Raw genomic sequence first — 18,435 nt, 5'->3', positions numbered from 1 at the left:
AGGAAAAACAGATCACACTTCAAAGGGAGTGTAATGCCTGCTGCAGCAACTGTGCTCAAAGCCCAATGCAAAAGGCAGAATAAAGCAGCAGGAAAAATTGTTATTGTGAAGGTAACCTTACACTCTGGCTTTGCTATTACACTTTAACTTAGCTTTAACAGTCACTACGTCATTGTTGACATACATCGCTAACACCCTCCATGTCTGCAGAGCACCTTTGGGAGTAACCTCTCCTACCAAGGAGTCAGAAACACCCTCCCCGGTTCACACTGGGAAAACCGAGGCACAGAAACGTGAAATGCCTTTGGTCACCCGAGGAGCTATCAGAGAGGCAGCGCCGAGCCTCCCGCTCCTCACGCCTTCAGTCCGGCGGCCGCTCACAAAACCCCTGTGGCAGCTCAAAGCCAGCCGGTGTCCCCGTGGGGCATGGTTCAGCACCCTGCAGAAACATTAACTCAGGGCCTGACAGCAATCAGCCTGGTGTGGCACCGTGCCCGGGCCGATCTCTCCCGCCTTCCGCAGAGCCGCACAGATGTGGCCGTCCCACTTCCAGTGCTTTGGGGGTTAGCTCAGGCATTTGCAGGGCTGGGTGTAAGGATGCAGCAGTCTGCTGGGCTAATCATGGCTCCTCTCTGCCTCTGGACCCTGACAAACAGCACCAAAGACAGAGAACAAACGTGCTGATAGACGTTGTCCAGCAATGAGGAAAATACAAGCTTGCTATGCTAGGTGGGGAGACCATGAAACTTATTTTGCAAACTGAACTGTTTAAGAAAGAACCACCTTATCAACCTTATCCTTGTGCTTGTAAGTGATCACGATGGGATCGACAGCAGCACGTGAAAAAATAATTTCTAATACGTTTCAGGGTGACTTAGAGAATTTTGTTGTTTGCTTTGGTTGCCTAATTTAAAGGATCACAGAATCATTAAGGTTGGAAAAGACCTTTAAGATCATCAAGTCCAACCATCATCCCAACACCACCATGTCCATGAAACCATGTCCCGAAGTGCCACATCCACACGTTTTTTAAACACTCCCAGTGATGGTGACTCCACCACCTCCCTGGGCAGCCTAGTCCAATGCTTGACCACTCTCTCCGCAAAGAAATTTTTCCTACTAGCCAATCTAAACCTCCCCTGGTGCAACTTGAGGCCATTTCTTCTCATCCTATCACTAGTTAGTTGGGAGAAGAGACCAACACCCACCTCACCACAACCCCCTTTCAGGTAGTTGTAGAGAGCGATGAGGTCTCCCCTCAGCCTCCTCTTCTCCAGACTGAACAACCCCAGTTCCCTCAGCTGCTCCTCAGAAGACTTGTGCTCCAGACGCCTCACCAGCTTCGTTGCCCTTCTCTGGACACGCTCCAGCAACTCGGTGTCCTTCTTGTACTGAGAGGCAATTTAGGAGAGTTTCATGTATGTTCAGATAGACTACTGAAGTAAAAATACAAGCATAATCTTGAATTATTTTATAGGGAAAAAGATAACCAAAAGGGACTCTCTGACCGCAAAAGTGATGCAGTGCTTTAGTCTGATTTCATGCAGTGACAGAGAACAGATGACTACCTGAAGTTATTTTTCCCATTTAATCTCAAAAGTATTAATTTAGGAGAAACTTTTGTTTTCTAGTTGTAAAGTTTTTCCTTGCCTTTAACGAGTCATAACAGCAGGCACATAAATAGAGTATTTTGTGCCTAGCAATCCGAAATATTAAAGCCTTTCTTCTAGTTACCATTGAACAGCTGCATCACCTGTAGTACAAAATGATAAACAGGGTATAGTAAGCCAGTGCAGAGTAATTTCCATTTCCATTCTAAAATACTGTATTACTTGTCTATACAAACAATTTTTTTGTTGGATTTTTTTTAACATTCCCCTTTCTGGACCAGAAAAGTATTGAAAATCTGAAATAACCATGTCAGTCTTAAAAATACCTAACACAAAGGAGTTTCCAGCACAATTTTGGAGGGAATGACATGGAATATAAATGCCTTTTTATTTCATTTTATTACACTTTTAGTGTCTTCCAGAGAGCAATGAAATCTTCTTACAGTTGCTTCAAAATAATAAAGAAGTATGTGATTCTCAGTAGACGCAGTCAAAATAAATGGAATTGTCACTTTTTCCTCTAACCTTTTATATCTCTAATTGAATTGTATTGTGATAGAGTAATATATCTGCATAACCACACACACAAAAAAAAGGTTACTCAGACAGAAGCTGGCCACTGGAAGAGGATACTGTGAAAATAGCATGGAACTGAGCTTTCTCCAGCACAGATTTTTATGAAGCAAACTGGATTTCCAAGATTTGTTTCCTTAGCATTCCTGAAAACTGAATGATATTGGAAAAGTATAGGTGGTCTTACAATATGCAATTTATTACTCATTTCAAATTGCAATATTGCTAGTAATGCTTTTGCTCCTCCCACCCTCCTTTTTTAACATTGCCAGTTTTCAGTCAATAAACAAATGAAAACTAACAACAAAATAGATGCAACAGTTAAGACTGGGGAAGGTGAAAGTCCATGATGACATAATACTTGTGCACTGATAAGTGGCCCCGCTGAGGATACTGCTGGCGGTAGACGGTTGTGGCCATATTTGACCAGAGTCCCCGTCCTCAGGAATGGAGCAACATGGCGACAATCTCAATCCATCATTGAGTCTCTGGTGACAGAGCGCAGTAAAGACACCAGGGGACCACGGTCTGAATGGGAATGTCGGAACAGACAAATCAGGATGGTTTGCTGTGACTACACATAAGTCAAACCCACTGGGGGAAGAGGGAGAATAAAGATGAACTGCAGATGGTTGGGAAACTGTATCAAAGATATGAACACATAACAGTCGTGGGGCTGTGGGGTTCCTTGGATAATTTTTCTCAACATCTCTCAAATTTGGGGGTTTTTTTTAATTGTTTTGTTTTTATTTTGAAAAGAATAAACAAATCCTTAGTGTAACCTTAACCAGTAAACTGAAATTCATCTTATTTCTGTGTGGAATAAGGGAGAAGCTGTGTTTGCCTTATAGTCCCCCAAAAAAGAAACATTCACCTCCGCTTTCATTATAAGCGGAATGTCAACATTTATCTGTGTAAAGCAAACTGTGATCTATCTACAGAGAGAGAGAAGGAAGGAAGTTATCAAATATGTCTTTTATATATATATGCGCACATACTCATACACACACACATCCCCATCAATTGTTACTTTTTAAATGAGCAATTCAGGTGGTATACCAGAGGAAAAACTATTTTATTAAAGGAAAAAAAATTATATTAATTAAGTATTTCTTTAAGGGCCCTATAATGAAATAAATGCATAAATAATTCATCATTCATTATTTTATTTTAACGTTCAACATAAGTGCAAGGTCTGCTGCTAATCTTTCTCTGGGTTGGAATGTGATTGTTATTGCTTTTTGTAATTCTTTGCAGAGCTGATGTACACAGTTGAGCTTGCTGGTGGGCTTGGTGCTATTCTGCTGCTGCTTGTTTGTTTAGTGACTATCTACAAGTGTTACAAGATAGAGATTATGCTCTTCTATAGGAATCATTTTGGAGCTGAAGAACTGGATGGAGGTAAGGCTGCTTCTTAATAAGTTTCTTACTTTCTAAATATGACTGTCTTTTATTTCCCTCCACCAAGGCCCAAATTTCATTTCAGTTCAAGATACATTAACAACTGCAATTTTTATTTCTCACTGCATTGGGCACTGACTTGAAAACGCGTTCCTCATACAGCACATAGCAGCAGGGTTTGCTGAGCTGATGTACGTGCTGCTCTCTGGAGCTCCAGAAGACACCCATGTCTTTCAGATTTTTATTCCTGACACTGAATGTAACCTGCCAACACTGACGCATTACAGATTTTCACTTCCTGTCAGTACTGAAAGCCAGCTTCGCTTCTCCACAAGCTGGGGAGTGTCTTCCCTAATTGTATTCACCAAATAGGTAGAGGTTGAAGTGAATCTCAATTTACTGCTTGTTTAAACTGATCAGTTTCAATAAACTGTAACAAGTGTTTGGGAATGTACCCAGCAGTTCATTTTCTTGAGTTCATTTACTTAATCACTGAAAGAGCGGCTAATGGCCATTAAAGTCATTCTGTGATTCAAGGACACCCAGCCTAAACAAAAGTAATCTGCAGTGTATGCATTGGTTCGTGTCAAATGCATATACGCATTTTCTTTTCTTTTCTTCTCTTTTTAAGCACTGAAGAAAAAGGTCATCTTTGCCTCTATCCCTATATCGAAACTGCTGTTGAACAGCAAACTGGGCTGAGCTGCAGACCCTGATTAATTAGGTTTGGTTACTTGGGTGAGAGTTTGTGGTGTTTTGTGCTACTACTGAATCTTTGGTGACAGGACCTTCTTTTTTACTGAAATACTAATAAAAGTTTTTTTACGGTTCAAGGTAATAGCCTGTGGGCAGAAGCCACTGTGACATATTAAAATAAATACATACTGATAAACAAGCACTGACTAAACCTGTCACAATATGGGAGAAGAATAGCAGCAGAATTAGAGGTCCTTACATAAGGGAAAGTCTTCCATAATAAGATCACTAGGGAATGACCCACTTCTGCCTCCCGTCTAAAAATGCACAAGGATCCAAAATAGAAAATGTTCAGAACAACAAGCCCAAGAACATTAGAACATTTTGTATCCTTCTACTGGTTTTACAGAAAGGATAACAGCTCAGTGGAGGAAAAAATCAGATTATTCTACTTATTTTGCAGAGGGGGAAACTGAGGCCCAGAAGGACTGTGATTCATGGATGACTTTGGCAGACACCTTTTTTTTTCAGGAGCTGAGATCCTTTCTTCTCCACAAAGCAGCCCCCAGTTTAAAAGGGCATGCTTACTTGTATGAATTGTGTGAATTGAACAATGGTCATATTACATTATGCAGAAATAGACAGTTTAATTAATAATTGTTTAAATAGATGCAATGTAATGTTTTCTCTCTCAGTATCAGTAATTTTACTTTTACAGCTGTCACTTATTGTTATTTCAAATCATTCCAATTCATTTACAGACTTACTCTACCAGGTGTTACATGCTTGCCTTTCCCTCCTCCCTGGTCACCTGGGAACAACGATACTTTAATAACACATTTTAAACAACAAAAAATTGACCTCTAAAGAATACTGTTCTGGGATTTAAAAGGAGGAAAACCTATATGCATTCATTTTATCTTTCTGAGCAAAGATCTTTGTTAAAGAAGGTAAAGCATGGATTCTCCTTAGATGATCAAAGCAAACAGTGATAGCTTGCGTGTTTAACCATAGTAATGTAAGAAGAAAAATACTACTTGCAGATTCCTAATGGAAACCTGTAGCTCCTACCGTATTCAATATACTAGCATCATGGATAAAACCCATTGTGCCAATGAAGTTACTGCAGCTGGACGACTATGTTTCTTTCACTTACACTCTTGCAAAAGCAAGAAGACAGAGAGAAAAATACCCCACAGAAGACCAAGCCACAGCTTGTGCAGAAATAAATTGCAGACGTACATTCAGATCCTTTCCTTTGGCTTAGTTTGTTACTGACAGACACAAAATGCTGAACTCTAAATCTTCTTCTAACTGCATCTCCTGCAGTGCAACAGCAGAGCTAGTCATAACTTACACCATGTTCTGTCATACTTCCGGACAGCACGTAGATAAGCAAATATCAAAATATCACAGGGTTTTTTTGTGTGCACTACATTGTACCCAGAGAGGATTTGAAACACTTTAAAAGTGAGGTCCAATTAAAATTTTCAGTTGAGAATCTCTTTTAAAATGCAAAGTCTCATTTCTTCCCTGATCAGAGAACAAGCCCTTCAGGATGTCAAATCTCATCACAGTTCCTCTTTCCTTTCCAAGCCTTAGACACATCAGTTTTTCTCAGGCTAACGTGTGCATTTCTGTGGAAGGCATGGGTAAATTGTGAGAAATATTTTCAAATAAAGTATTTAACCCTTACAGCTAAAACAATTTATTACTTTCTGTAGTGGTACTGCAGATTAAGCAAGTGATCACAGCTGCTGGTTCCTCATTTCTGTAACTTATAGCTTTGAATGTTCCAACTTCTCTCTTGTCCTGGGGACTAGACTCTCCTTCTGCTTCTTTTTCTCTCTTGCAAAGACCTTAGCTCAGTCTCACCTTTATTGTTCCCTGGGAACGAGCATTGAAGCCCCCTTTTTTCTTTTCATGGTTAATTCCCTGCCTTTCCTACTAAACTGGAATATAATTAAAGTCATCTCACATTTTATTGCTTTTCATCCCACTCTGTGCCTGTGCTTTCCAGCCGCCTGGGAGCTGACCACACCAGGGGACTGCATGATGGACACCATGTTGTGTCCTTCGGTGTGGAGCAACATGACGTGCCAGTGTTTAGTCAGGGGACCTCGCTGTGAATGACTGACAGATGCCCCAGGAGCTGGAGCAGAGGGGCAAGAACAACACTCTGACCTTTTTCCAAAGAAAGAGCTTTCTCACCTGTAGGTACTTAGCATGACCTTGCATCTCAGAGATACAGCTCACCCCTCCCAGTTTGGTGCTCAGAAACTCTCAAATCTGTTTAAGTGGAGAATTTCAGTTCAAGATCTCTCTACATACACAATGGAGACGTTACCTTGAAGTGGTGTGCAAACAAAGAAATGTCCACTTTTATTCTGAAAACAACAACATTGTCAGAAATAGATACTTCACTCAGAAATTCTGAGGGTTGATCATTGTTAAATATCAGGCAATCGTTTTAAGTTTGCAGCTGTAAACTTAAAATTTTAAAAAGCCTTGTCCATAAAGTGCACTTTAAGGACTAACACATTATTAGTGAAAGACACTTTAGAAGTGATGATTTATTCTGCTTTGTTGTACATTGAGCTCCAACACAAGAGATTTTATATCGCATTCATCCTCTGAGGATTGTTTTAGTGGTTACTGTTTATTTTTATTTTCCAAAGATCTTCTCTTTTTACCTTTCCCAGTATTTAGATTATTTGATGAACAAAGCATCATACTTTAATTAACAGAGAAGATAAAAAATGCAAGTAAGCATTTACAAATGCCTGCGATAAACACATTCCCTCACTTCTTTCTACCTTCCACTCTGTGACCTTAACACGCTATTTGTATCAGAAGAGATATTAACACTGTATAGAAATCTGTTCTTTGCCTACATGTGAGCTGACTTCCAGGCCCCCTAAAACCTTTGGAATTTCCCCAGGATTTCACCTGGGACAACTTGCTCCTTTGTGAGGCTGCACCTGCTCATCAAATCACGCAACAACAGCCACAGCAGACACAGCAAGGGTGGAGAGGGGAGTCGGACCACTTCTCTACGCAGCAACATTTAAGATGCTGCCTTAAAGTGGCCAGGAGGCTCAAAGTCACCAAAACAGCTGTTTTCAACTTTTTCTTACCATTTCAAGACCTGACACTTTCCAGTGGATGTGCAGATGTCTGTATGCCAGCTATTATGTATACCAAGGATAAATCCAGAAGTCTACGGATGGCAGGCTTAAAGCCATTGGACATGCTCAGATAGGCAAAATTACTCAAAATCATGAACTTATACATGTGTCCACATTCCAGATTCCAGTTTCAGAGAAAAGAGCATATGGTACAATTAACAGTAGAAACGGTGTGCGGGGAGCAGCCCCTAGCATTACCTGAATATATTAGAAACCATTTACACTGGTGGAAGTTTTGTATGAAGGAATTAATAAGCAAGAGGTGAACACTATCATCAAAAAGAAGAAATTTTACATTAAGAGGGTGAAATTAAAATTGATAAGAACAAAAAAGTAGGAATTAAAGAGAAAATCTGAATAAATTATATAAATAGTTTACTAATGAAATACACATAAATAACCTTTCTCTCAGCTAGGCTGACAAGAAGCCAAGCTTTAGGCGCAAGAACAAAAAAAACCCTGTAGGCCGACGATAACTAGAAAGTGAGAGCTTTGCCTGGCAGCTGATACAATGACCTTCACAATGACCATTGGTGCCTTCAGGTCCCATCAGCTGTTTCTACAATGTTGGACAGAAGCTCTCCATGCTCTTCTGATCTTACCAGCTTTCCTTGCAAAGGAAACATTGGTGAATGGAGGGAAGACAGCCTGTGCCAGCTGGGGTGCAGGCAGGGAAGGCAACTGGGTGCCTGGGCTGGGGAGTTCCATTAGGTTTCACTTTCAATTCTGCAGGTTGCTGTATTTTGGGGTTTTTTCCCCCCACACTGCTGAAATAAAACAAAGGGCTCCTAAAATGATTAAAAAGTGTCACTGCTGAGCGCTCTAAACTCAGGAAATGTTGTTTGGATTTCGTACATGACATCTATAGTGGCTGTTTCTTGGCTGTGCTGGTTGCATTTTCTTAAGAGATGAGTTTCTACTGCTTGCTGAGGGGAAGCAAATCAATGCTTAAATTAGGAGACTGATGAAACAGTTTCTGCCACGAAGGCTCCATTGCACCTGGGAGTCCTTAGGTAATCATGATTTTTGTCCTTACTATTATTCGGCTGCAAAAGACTAGCAGGGCTCACGGACAGGCCTACGCCATTGCCCGGGTAATACCTTATTGCCTGTACAAGGCAAGAGCAGGTAAGTTTCATCCCAGTAAACCTCTTACGCAGCCAGGAAAGGCAACGCTTTGAGAGTCTTAAGGTTTCAGCGTGACTTAGTTGCTAACTTCGAATATAACTTTATACTAACGGTTTCGGCACCGCCAAAGCACTTGTGTTAATGATTAAGCTGTGCAGGTATAGCTGGACTGAAATTACTGCTGAAGTTAGTGACTTTGCAATTACAGAATCTTCCCTGGGGACCCACAGAATAAGTTTGCAATAGCAGCCTCACCACTGCGTATGTATTCTTATTGGCTATTGGCAAACCGTGGCAATAAGAAATCCTGCTCTATGAATATCAAGTTCAAATTCTATTAAAATCACCTTTGGAAAAATGCAGCTTTCATCTTTCTACATATTACTGGTTACAAAATTATTTTCCTCTTATTTAATTACAGTTTTATTGTTGGATAACTGCTTCCCTTAACTCTTCTTGTTTATGTTATTTATTTGCATGTATGCTATGCTATTTGTTTACAATTTATGTCTCCACTGAATATGGGATTTTCTAGATTGTGTCCTTGAAACTTACTATTTCAAAGAAAAATTCCTGCTTTTTTCTCTCTTCCTTTGTTATAGCCTCTAAAGTACATGCATGACATGTATATATTTAAAAATAAAATAACAATGTCACTGAGAACATCTTTAGAATCCAAACTAAAAGATTGTTATAGGTCAAGAAGTCCAGATGTAAAGTAGAAAAAAAAAGACTACGATGTGTAAATCAATAAAGACTGAGATATCTCTTGTTCCTCAACAAGCAGCTCTGTCAAATGGTTCTAAACTTTGAAGTTTTTTTTATCAAAAGCCAAAGCACATTGCAGATATCCAAGGCAGATGAGTTTAACGCAGCATATTAGCATCTGGTTTCAATAATCTTAGTTTTAAAGACTGTTTCCAAGCCATCTCTGCCTTGACTTTTGTTTATGGTGATTTACTTTTCACTGCTTTTGCCTAAATCAAGGCTGTCTTAGCTCTTTGTCTTTAGCTGCAATTATAGAAAACCAGGGAAAATATAGCTTACAGAAAGAATATATTTTACACGTGAAATTACATCATTGTATTACTTTTTGGCTGAATTTTTATTTGCCAGGAATCGTTCCTAAATTTTAAGACATGTCAAATGTAGTATTACTATCTTTGGGTTTTCATAAAAGTTCTTATAAAATCAACTTTAAAATTGGTATTTCTTTTATTTTTTCATGTTCTTTAGAATTCCAAAATTCAATATGGCTTAACAGGATTTAAAAAAAGAAGGAAAAAATGGTGAAAAAAAAAGGGAAAAAAGAAACTTATGTCCATTGCTTTAATATTTTTACTTGTGTGCCTGCTAGGGACAAAGGACCTTTTTTTTTCCTCTAGTGCACTGAGAGTACTCCAGAACCTATTTAGAATTGATTACATTTCTTTAACCTCTTCCTCAGTGTTGCATTTACAAAATCTCTCTCCAATTCACCATTATCCACTCTACACAAGGATATGAACTATCATTAGGAATGCTACACTTAACAAATACTTTGCCCTGGAAAAATCTAGTTTGGTAGTTCTTAATTTTTATTAACATTGAAATTGTTAAAAAGCTTGACATTTAAAAGTAAAAGAAAATGTTACGGTGAGCTTCATAAGAAACAGTAAATAGTGTGAGGAAAAATATAAGCATTTTGAAAGACTTAGGATTTGGGCATTTTACTCAACTAAGCATTTAAATTACATTTTTCATTACATTAAGTGTGAACACTGTTGCTATGGGTACATTAAATGTGTTCCTACAAATAATGAAACAAATACAGATTATGAAATGCCATAGCCATCATAATTTTGAAGCAACTACAGTCTCTGGGAAATTTTGAAAGCCCAGTATTTTGCAATCTTTCCTGAACACAGCACGTTTTTAAAGAGGAAAGCCTCCTGCATTGGCTTGACTCTGACTCCCTGCAGCACTGGGAGTATCTGGTCCGTCGTTTCCAAAAATTCCACTCAAAATCCTGCAATGCTGAGTTAAATCACTGCATTGCTCTTAGACTCCAGTAATGAGGATCTGAGTCTTTACTAGGCTGGCGAGGTGCTCTGGTGAAGGAGGGGAATCAGCTGAGTGGTTCCCTATCGATCTAGAAATGGAAGATCTGCCAAAGTCAGACGTGTTGCCAGCTACACGTAGCTGCAGAGCAGCCTGTGTGTGGTCAGCTGCCTTCAGCATGCTGGATGTTTCCAAAGGCACTGCTAATTACTCTGGAGGATTTCAGGATGCACAGAGGCACAGGTTGACTGTGGTGTCTAGGTCTTACAGTTTCATTAGAATAAGATTCACTATGAAATACATTGTGGGATTTCTCTTTATTTTGTTCTATTAATCTGTCCTGTGCTAAAGTGTATCATGCCAGCTGAGAATCGGAGTTTGCCATGTGCTTGAACATGACTGATGATAAAAAAAAAAGTGACTCTATGAAGGTTTTTTTTAATTTTGAATTTTTCATCCATATATATACAATTTTGCTGTCCCCCATTGGCAGAAGTATCTGCAATGTTTAAGGTTTAATAAACCCTCAAAGACCCAAACTGCTGGCTTCTTGGAGTGCAACATGGAAATCATTAGAAAACATGTACATCTATCATACAAATTCAAAGTTGAATTCGTTTGCTGGTCCCTGTAGAAGAGAAGTTTTATCTATCTTTCAGTAGGCACCAGCTTACCATTTCTTCATGTGTAGCTGTTAAAAGGGCATGCATACAGATGAGTTTTTAGAAGTCTGATAGCAATTTACTTACCCAAAGATCTCATTTGCATGTGACAAAGTAGATGCATATAGAGTCTGGGTTTCATTTTATGCTTACATTGAGCCTTTAAGTGACTACTGCTGAGCATGTCCTTGGAATAACAAGCTACATTTGCAGCTTCATCTCCTAGAAGTTTATATCACTTCTGCTGGAGTAACAATGTAGAAAGTGACAGGGAATATGGTAACATATTCTACGCTTGGATGAGTACCGAATGGAATGGACAGCATTAAAGAATGCATTTTGCAATGATGCAACAAGTGTTTCGGCTAAAATCCTGGGCCACTAAATGAAGTAATGTTTCCGTGTGTTACTAATGAAGCTGGGATTTCACCCTCAATGTTTACCCATAAGATTGATCCAAACAATTTTGTCAGACTGGTGGCTGAGCACAGCTCCATGACCGTTACTCATTGTCCTCACTTGCAACTCCATAGAATGGTTGAAATGATATGGAAAAGTTTGTACCTTACAGCCTGTTTTGACCAGACTCTTGCAGTACCAGCAGTTTGGGGCCGGCTGAAACATCTGTGGACTGAATGCATCATACCTGGAGCACAGGCTTTATTTGACCCCATTGTGATGAACTAATTCAGAGCTTTCACATGCTCTCATGGTTGTCTACCGTACAATGACAAAGAATTTTTTTGCATCAAGTCTGGTTCAATTTGGTCATGCAAGGCTTGCTTTAGGTTTTGTTTCAATATTTTCAGTTAACGGGTACAACAAATCTTAGTTGTATACTACCTGTAGGCAGCAGAAAGCAACTACAAACCACGTAACTGGAGAGGATTACTTATCAATTCACAAAGACTAGGAAGAGGAAACTTATTACACCAACATATTTCAAAGTGTTGCTGTTGCTTGATATTGTATGTCACACTCAGCTGTTTTCACTAAATTAAAAGACAGCCATGACACAATGCAGCTCTCCAACATACCTGGAGGCAATGCAAGATTATTCTGATATGTTTCTAAAAAAAAATCCTGAAATGGTTAAGGGAATAAGAATGCTTTCAGGTACACAAGTATATGTAGATAATTGCTTTCAATCTCTTTGGGAAAGAAAAAAAGTTTCAGATGAAATTATCAACATCTCTGCCTTTGGTTAAACAGGTATTTTTCTTCCCAAGTGTGGGAGGAAACAGGTAGTGAGTTTCGTATTCCAGTTTATTGCTAATGCATAGGAACCTGACAAAAACAAATCTTTGAAATGGCATAATCTATACTTAAAGCCACAGTGCAAGTAACAATCAATCACATTTTCATTCCAAGGATGCTTGGATAGAGGACTTAATTGTTTGCTGATGAAGGGAAATGAGTAAACACTAATTTTAAAGGAAATCTTAGTTTGCCACCAGCTTGCTTTGTTTTTAATTTGGATTTTTGCCCCTTTTTTCCTGACACTGAATATTAGATCCAGCCAGTATCTGAACTTACTGAGTAGCCAAATCTGTAATTACCATACTACAAAGTAATATAAGTAATAATATCAAGTCCTTTATGACTTGATTTGTGATTAGGAGCGGATGTGGAATTTTCTTGTGAAGTGTTTTTTTCTTGGAAAAGGCAGATGTCCTGACACCAAATATTTGCACATGTATAATACCTGTTCCAGTAAATGGTCAAGAAATCAAAAAGCTGTGATGGACTTCCTGAATGCTTCCTGGGAGTCTAGGAACTCCTGGATGCATTGCTCGAAGGAAGCCTTATACGGAAAACAGCCTGAGAGCAAAGGGCTTGAGAGGAAAGCCAAGAGCCTCCCGCTTCCATGTGACATGGCCAAGAGACTGGCAAGATACAAGCCCCAGCTCCCAGAGTTTGATTCAGCTGTAAGATCTGCATGTCTGCAAGTTCCCATCTCTCCCTCTCAGTCCATTGCGACAGCACGTTAAAAAACGTGAATTCCGATCAGAATGTAGGCATTACAAGCAGGAGTAGGTGGGACCTTTTAACTGAGAAGAACCACATGCAGAGACATTATCTACGGCATGTTTAAATACTTTCCTAGAGATGGGAGATTTCAACAATTTTACGAGTTCTCCCATTTTTCCTTACAACTGAAATTCTACATTTTTTGACCATCCATAAGGATTAGAGAAAATAGTAAATAATGCCATCGTTCTTTGATCACATCACAGAAAAGATAGCTTCTGATGGCTGCATAGCTATCTGCCTGCTGTAGCTCTTAAAATGTTTCAGAGTTGGCAATGTAACTCAAATATTTTTAATTAACCAAAAGGAGGCTAATACATAAACATCATAGAAGTAAAAAAAAGGCAAATGTGATCATTCCCTGTGCATCCCAGGCATTTCACATTTTGCAAATTGTCTACTCATGCCAGTATGTCAGCCCATCAGATAACAACATTACCACATAAGGTAATTCTGCTGTAAACTGAACTTTTTACTTTTCACCAAAGTAAATTAAAAAAACTGACAGATGAGGAGTGTAATAGCTCAGGGAAACCACTGTGCTAATGCATCTACCAGTTTCCCAAACCAGACTATACACCTTGCTGGGCTGGAGTTCGAATAAATTCACAATTGCCTGAACCCACCTGTGCAGATATGCCCTAGATCCTGGCCTTTCTTTGCCCTTCAATCTCTGTTAAAAATAGGGAACTAGGGTGGAAAAAATGTTCCCTGCAATACAGGATAATGCAGTTATAATCAGTGGAAATGCTGGACCCTCCATGGTATGAAAAGTGTATATTTCAAATAAATGCATTAATGTAATAATTACATACACAAAAAAACAGTGGCATGGCATGAATAATTTTGAGTCTAAGTAAGAATGTGCTAAGCATCTTAACAGACAATACCCTGAACCTTTAAAACAGTTTGAACACTGCATTATTTCTTATTGTTTATCCCTTTGAGAAATGACACGTTCTCATCTTTAATCAAAGACTGTCAACACAGCAGCACTGCTCTTGAGCATGTACTACGCTTATGACCATTACTGAGGTGACAACAGAAAATGGCATTACCACATCATCATTTTGTCAGTTGTCATAATTTCCCCGTATATCTCTTCGCCTTGCTGTGCATTAACTTGGTTGCTGGGTTAACACTGTCCTATTGAAGAAACAAAAACCTGCTGTGTAATCTCTCTTTATCTCATACTTGATCCATTCGGTGTTATTTCAAGGCTTTGTCAAAGACCTTAGGTGCTTGTCTATTGTTAAGGATCATGGTTTCACAATGAAGAAAAATAATGGAAAGAGTGAACCATAGAAGGCAGTGCTCCTCTTTTTCTTATTTTTCTTTTTTTGTTGTTGTGTTTGTTTGTTTTGTTGTCTGTGGATAAAACAACCCAATAAATAGTATCACACAAAAAGTGTGCAGGGGAGAGAACAAGCACACGGTCATTTCACAGGTTTGGAAAGTTTAAAAGTAGTTACAGTTTTACCATTTCCATTTCATCATCTGCAAATGTTAATGAGCAAAGTATGCATGGTTCCTCAGAAGAAAGATTGGACTGTTCAAGATTAGCACCATTTCATTAATTTTATTTATACTCTTTGCACTCATCCTGCATTTGCTAGGCTTTTCCAAATAATGCTACCAGAATACAAAAAGGTGTAAATTGAGGAAAGGAGTGGCTCAGTAAATAACCAAAGTCAGCATTGACTGAATATAACGTTACTTACAACACACAGTGAAGTATTCAATCAGGTCTGTTTTACAAGTAATTGATGTTCTCAATAGCCTGTGCATAGTGTTGTTGAGAGAGTTAGAAGGATGTTAACATTTCATTATTCTTGCCATTGATTTTTTTCTGCTTTCTTCACAACAAAAGTCAAAATGTGACCTCTTATTCCACTGAATTAGTTCCAGAGCACTTGGCATTATTGACCTCCTAATGAAAATTAATGATGACTCTTTTGATTCAATCTTTCAAGTAGGCACACCAAGCACATTTAAGAAATAGGCACATTTATTTCACATAATGAAGTGAAATAACACACTGTTAAGTAACAAAATGTACATTAATGCAGTATTAAAATTGCAAATTTAAGCACACAGAATGCAAGAGATTTAAACTGCATTATCAGGAGCTGATGCTGCAAAGATTTAAGCTTGGCAATAATTTCAGACCTGGAAAGCCAATGAGTTTTGCAAGTAAAGCTACACATATGCTTAGAAGACTTCAGCCCCAGGCCCAAAATTTATTGTCAAAATCTGGCAAGACTGAAATGTTTTTAGTATGCAACAGAGACAATTGTGCATTAGCCTAGGTATTTCCATGCTTTTCTTTTCCTTTATAAAGCTAGAGAAGAATTCAAATTCATTTCAGCAACTTTTTTCTTCTGTGCTCAAAAGCTGTCACCCTACAGCTGAGTGGATTTCCTTCATACAGAGCCTTACGCAAATGTTTATGAATAAATTGACTTCAGTCTATGGATATGGATCCTTTCTCCCTTGCATCTGTGTAAATAAGGATTACCTCTCCCAGGTGAAACAGGAAAGGTGAATGGATTCATGGCTGGAGATCGGGTGAAATCTTGCCATTTTATCTAAACAATTTCCTATTCCTCAGAAATTCTCCCAGAAATAATTCCTAGGGAATTACCTAGGAATTTGGCAAGAATAGTGAATAATCTAACTTACTTTCTTCCTCCTTTTCCTTAGACAACAAAGACTACGATGCATATCTATCTTATACCAAAGTGGATCCTGACCAGTGGAATCAAGAAACTGGAGAAGAAGAAAGATTTGCTCTTGAGATCCTACCAGATATGCTTGAAAAGCATTATGGATATAAGTTGTTCATACCAGACAGAGATTTGATTCCCACGGGCAGTAAGTCATGTCTTCATGCTTGTGTGTTTCCTAAGCAGCAAATGCAGTGATCGTTTAGTACTGCTTCTGTATCTACTCCTTCAGAATGTCATCTTTCCTCCCTTGTCTTAGAGAATGGTGAAGATAAGCCACCAAACATACTGAAAGTGTATTTCCCAGATAAGAGGATTATATTTTAGTAATTGTATTATACTGATTGAAGGTGAGAGTGCAGAAAGGGCATGCATAAGTAAAGCAAATGTATGAGACTAACATTTTCTTCACAGATTTTTTGAGAGCTTGCATATCTAGGAATGAATACAGAGGTGTTTGGGTTTTGTCCCTTAGAGGTTGCCTGGAAAGATATCCGTGATTCTAAGTTTTCATTACAGAAATCCAGACAGGAAGGAAAAGTTATGTTTGGGCTATGCAAGGGTTGAGTAAGACCATCTACAGCAGAGCAAAGTACTGAATTCTGTTAGTGACCACTGCAGATAAATTTGTAGTGGAGGTACTGGACCGTTCTCAGAGACTGAAAATCAGAATACATTCCAGCTGGTACAAGTAGACCTTTTTCGTGTTTCTTTCGTATATTCCAACCTACACACAGTAATTTTTTGTAAGTTGCTGTAGTGTTCTTCATAAATTCAGTGTAAACATATAGACAGCTACTAAGATCAGTATCTTTTACTAAAGACAGGAAAGGATGCTTGGTATAGGCAAAGAACAACATCAAACAATCACAAGGATTTTTTTTTAAATCTACAGCAAACTAAACATGAATTTGCAGGAGACCACACAGGTTTTGTGAATATGTGTGGTGGCGGCATGAAAGGAAAAGAAAAATCTAACCCTACAGTACACCTTAGAGTATCATTTGGGTTTGAGGCTGAGCCGCTGAAGCACATAGTTGCTGCTCTGCTGCCTACTTGGGTGGCTTTGTCTTTTTAAAGAGAAAAACAGTCATGGACACACTTGTTCCAATAAAGATACAGATATTGATACAAAACCACAGCTCATAAACAAGCACTCACAATGTACAGTGTGTGGGGGAATAGATGTTTCACAGGATCAAAGAATGATTGAGGTTGGAAGGGACATCTGAAGGTCATCTTGTCCATTCCCCATGCTCAAGCAGGGCCACCTAGAGGAGGTTGCCAAGGACCATGTCCTGGCAAGCTATCCCGGCATGTTTGCAAGTGATGTTTTTGCATATTTTAGTGAACTCTTCTGGGAGCAGGGTTTTGTCATTGCTCCCATAGACTGGAGCAGAGTGTTTTTTCTTAGATCGATTTTTCAGCAATTGTCTTATTTTGTAGCCTACATTGAAGACGTGGCAAGATGTGTAGACCAAAGCAAGCGACTGATCATCGTCATGACTCCAAATTATGTGGTTAGAAGAGGCTGGAGCATCTTTGAACTGGAAACGAGGCTTCGAAACATGTTAGTCACAGGCGAAATTAAAGTGATACTGATTGAATGCAGTGAACTACGAGGAGTTATGAACTACCAGGAGGTTGAGGCCCTGAAACATACCATCAAGCTCCTCACTGTCATTAAATGGCATGGACCAAAATGCAACAAGTTGAATTCCAAGTTCTGGAAACGTTTACAGTACGAAATGCCTTTTAAGAGGATTGAACCCATCACACATGAGCAGGTTTTAGACGTCAGTGAGCAGGGGCCTTTTGGGGAACTGCAGACAGTCTCAGCAATTTCCATGGCTGCTGCCACCTCCACTGCTCTTGCCACTGCCCATCCAGACCTGCGCTCCACCTTTCATAACACATATCACTCACAGATGCGCCAGAAACACTATTATCGAAGCTATGAATACGATGTACCTCCTACCGGCACCCTGCCGCTTACCTCAATAGGTAACCAGCATACCTACTGCAACATCCCTATGACACTTATAAACGGGCAGCGGCCACAGACAAAAACTAACAGGGAGCAGAATCCAGAAGAGGCTCACACAAACAGTGCGATACTCCCCCTCTTGCCACGGGAGACCAGTATATCAAGTGTCATTTGGTGACCGAAATGTAAGGGGCCATCAACCCCCTTGAGCAGGAGCTGAGTCTGCAGTCCGGTGCCTGGAACTACATCCTCGACTGCTGCTGTTAAACATGCATTACAATCGATAACATACGAGGAAAAACAGGGTCTTGTACATATGTTTTTTGCAATTTCTTTGTAGCATCAGTCTTCCTGTTTTACCCATGTCTCTTCCCATTCACATTTTCAACTTTG

The 18,435-nt window shown here is 39.2% G+C and overlaps 1 protein-coding gene across 1 annotated transcript in view; it reads left to right on the top strand.

Annotated features, from left to right (window-relative positions):
* IL1RAPL1 (interleukin 1 receptor accessory protein-like 1) overlaps positions 1–18,220 on the top strand; it is a gene marked incomplete at its 5' end in the record, with an annotated part of 30,135 nt that extends 11,915 nt beyond the window's left edge. Inside the window, 3 exons of the mRNA XM_010289893.1 lie at positions 3,441–3,584; positions 16,033–16,203; positions 17,502–18,220. Of these exons, the coding sequence (XP_010288195.1) occupies positions 3,441–3,584; positions 16,033–16,203; positions 17,502–18,220 (1,034 nt within the window). The remainder of the gene's footprint in view (positions 1–3,440; positions 3,585–16,032; positions 16,204–17,501) is intronic.
* Between the last annotated feature and the right edge of the window lie 215 nt (positions 18,221–18,435).

Source organism: Phaethon lepturus, unplaced genomic scaffold (assembly GCF_000687285.1).
Source record: "Phaethon lepturus isolate BGI_N335 unplaced genomic scaffold, ASM68728v1 scaffold2506, whole genome shotgun sequence".
NCBI lineage: Eukaryota > Metazoa > Chordata > Aves > Phaethontiformes > Phaethontidae > Phaethon > Phaethon lepturus.
This window is presented reverse-complemented; position numbering and strand designations above follow the sequence as displayed.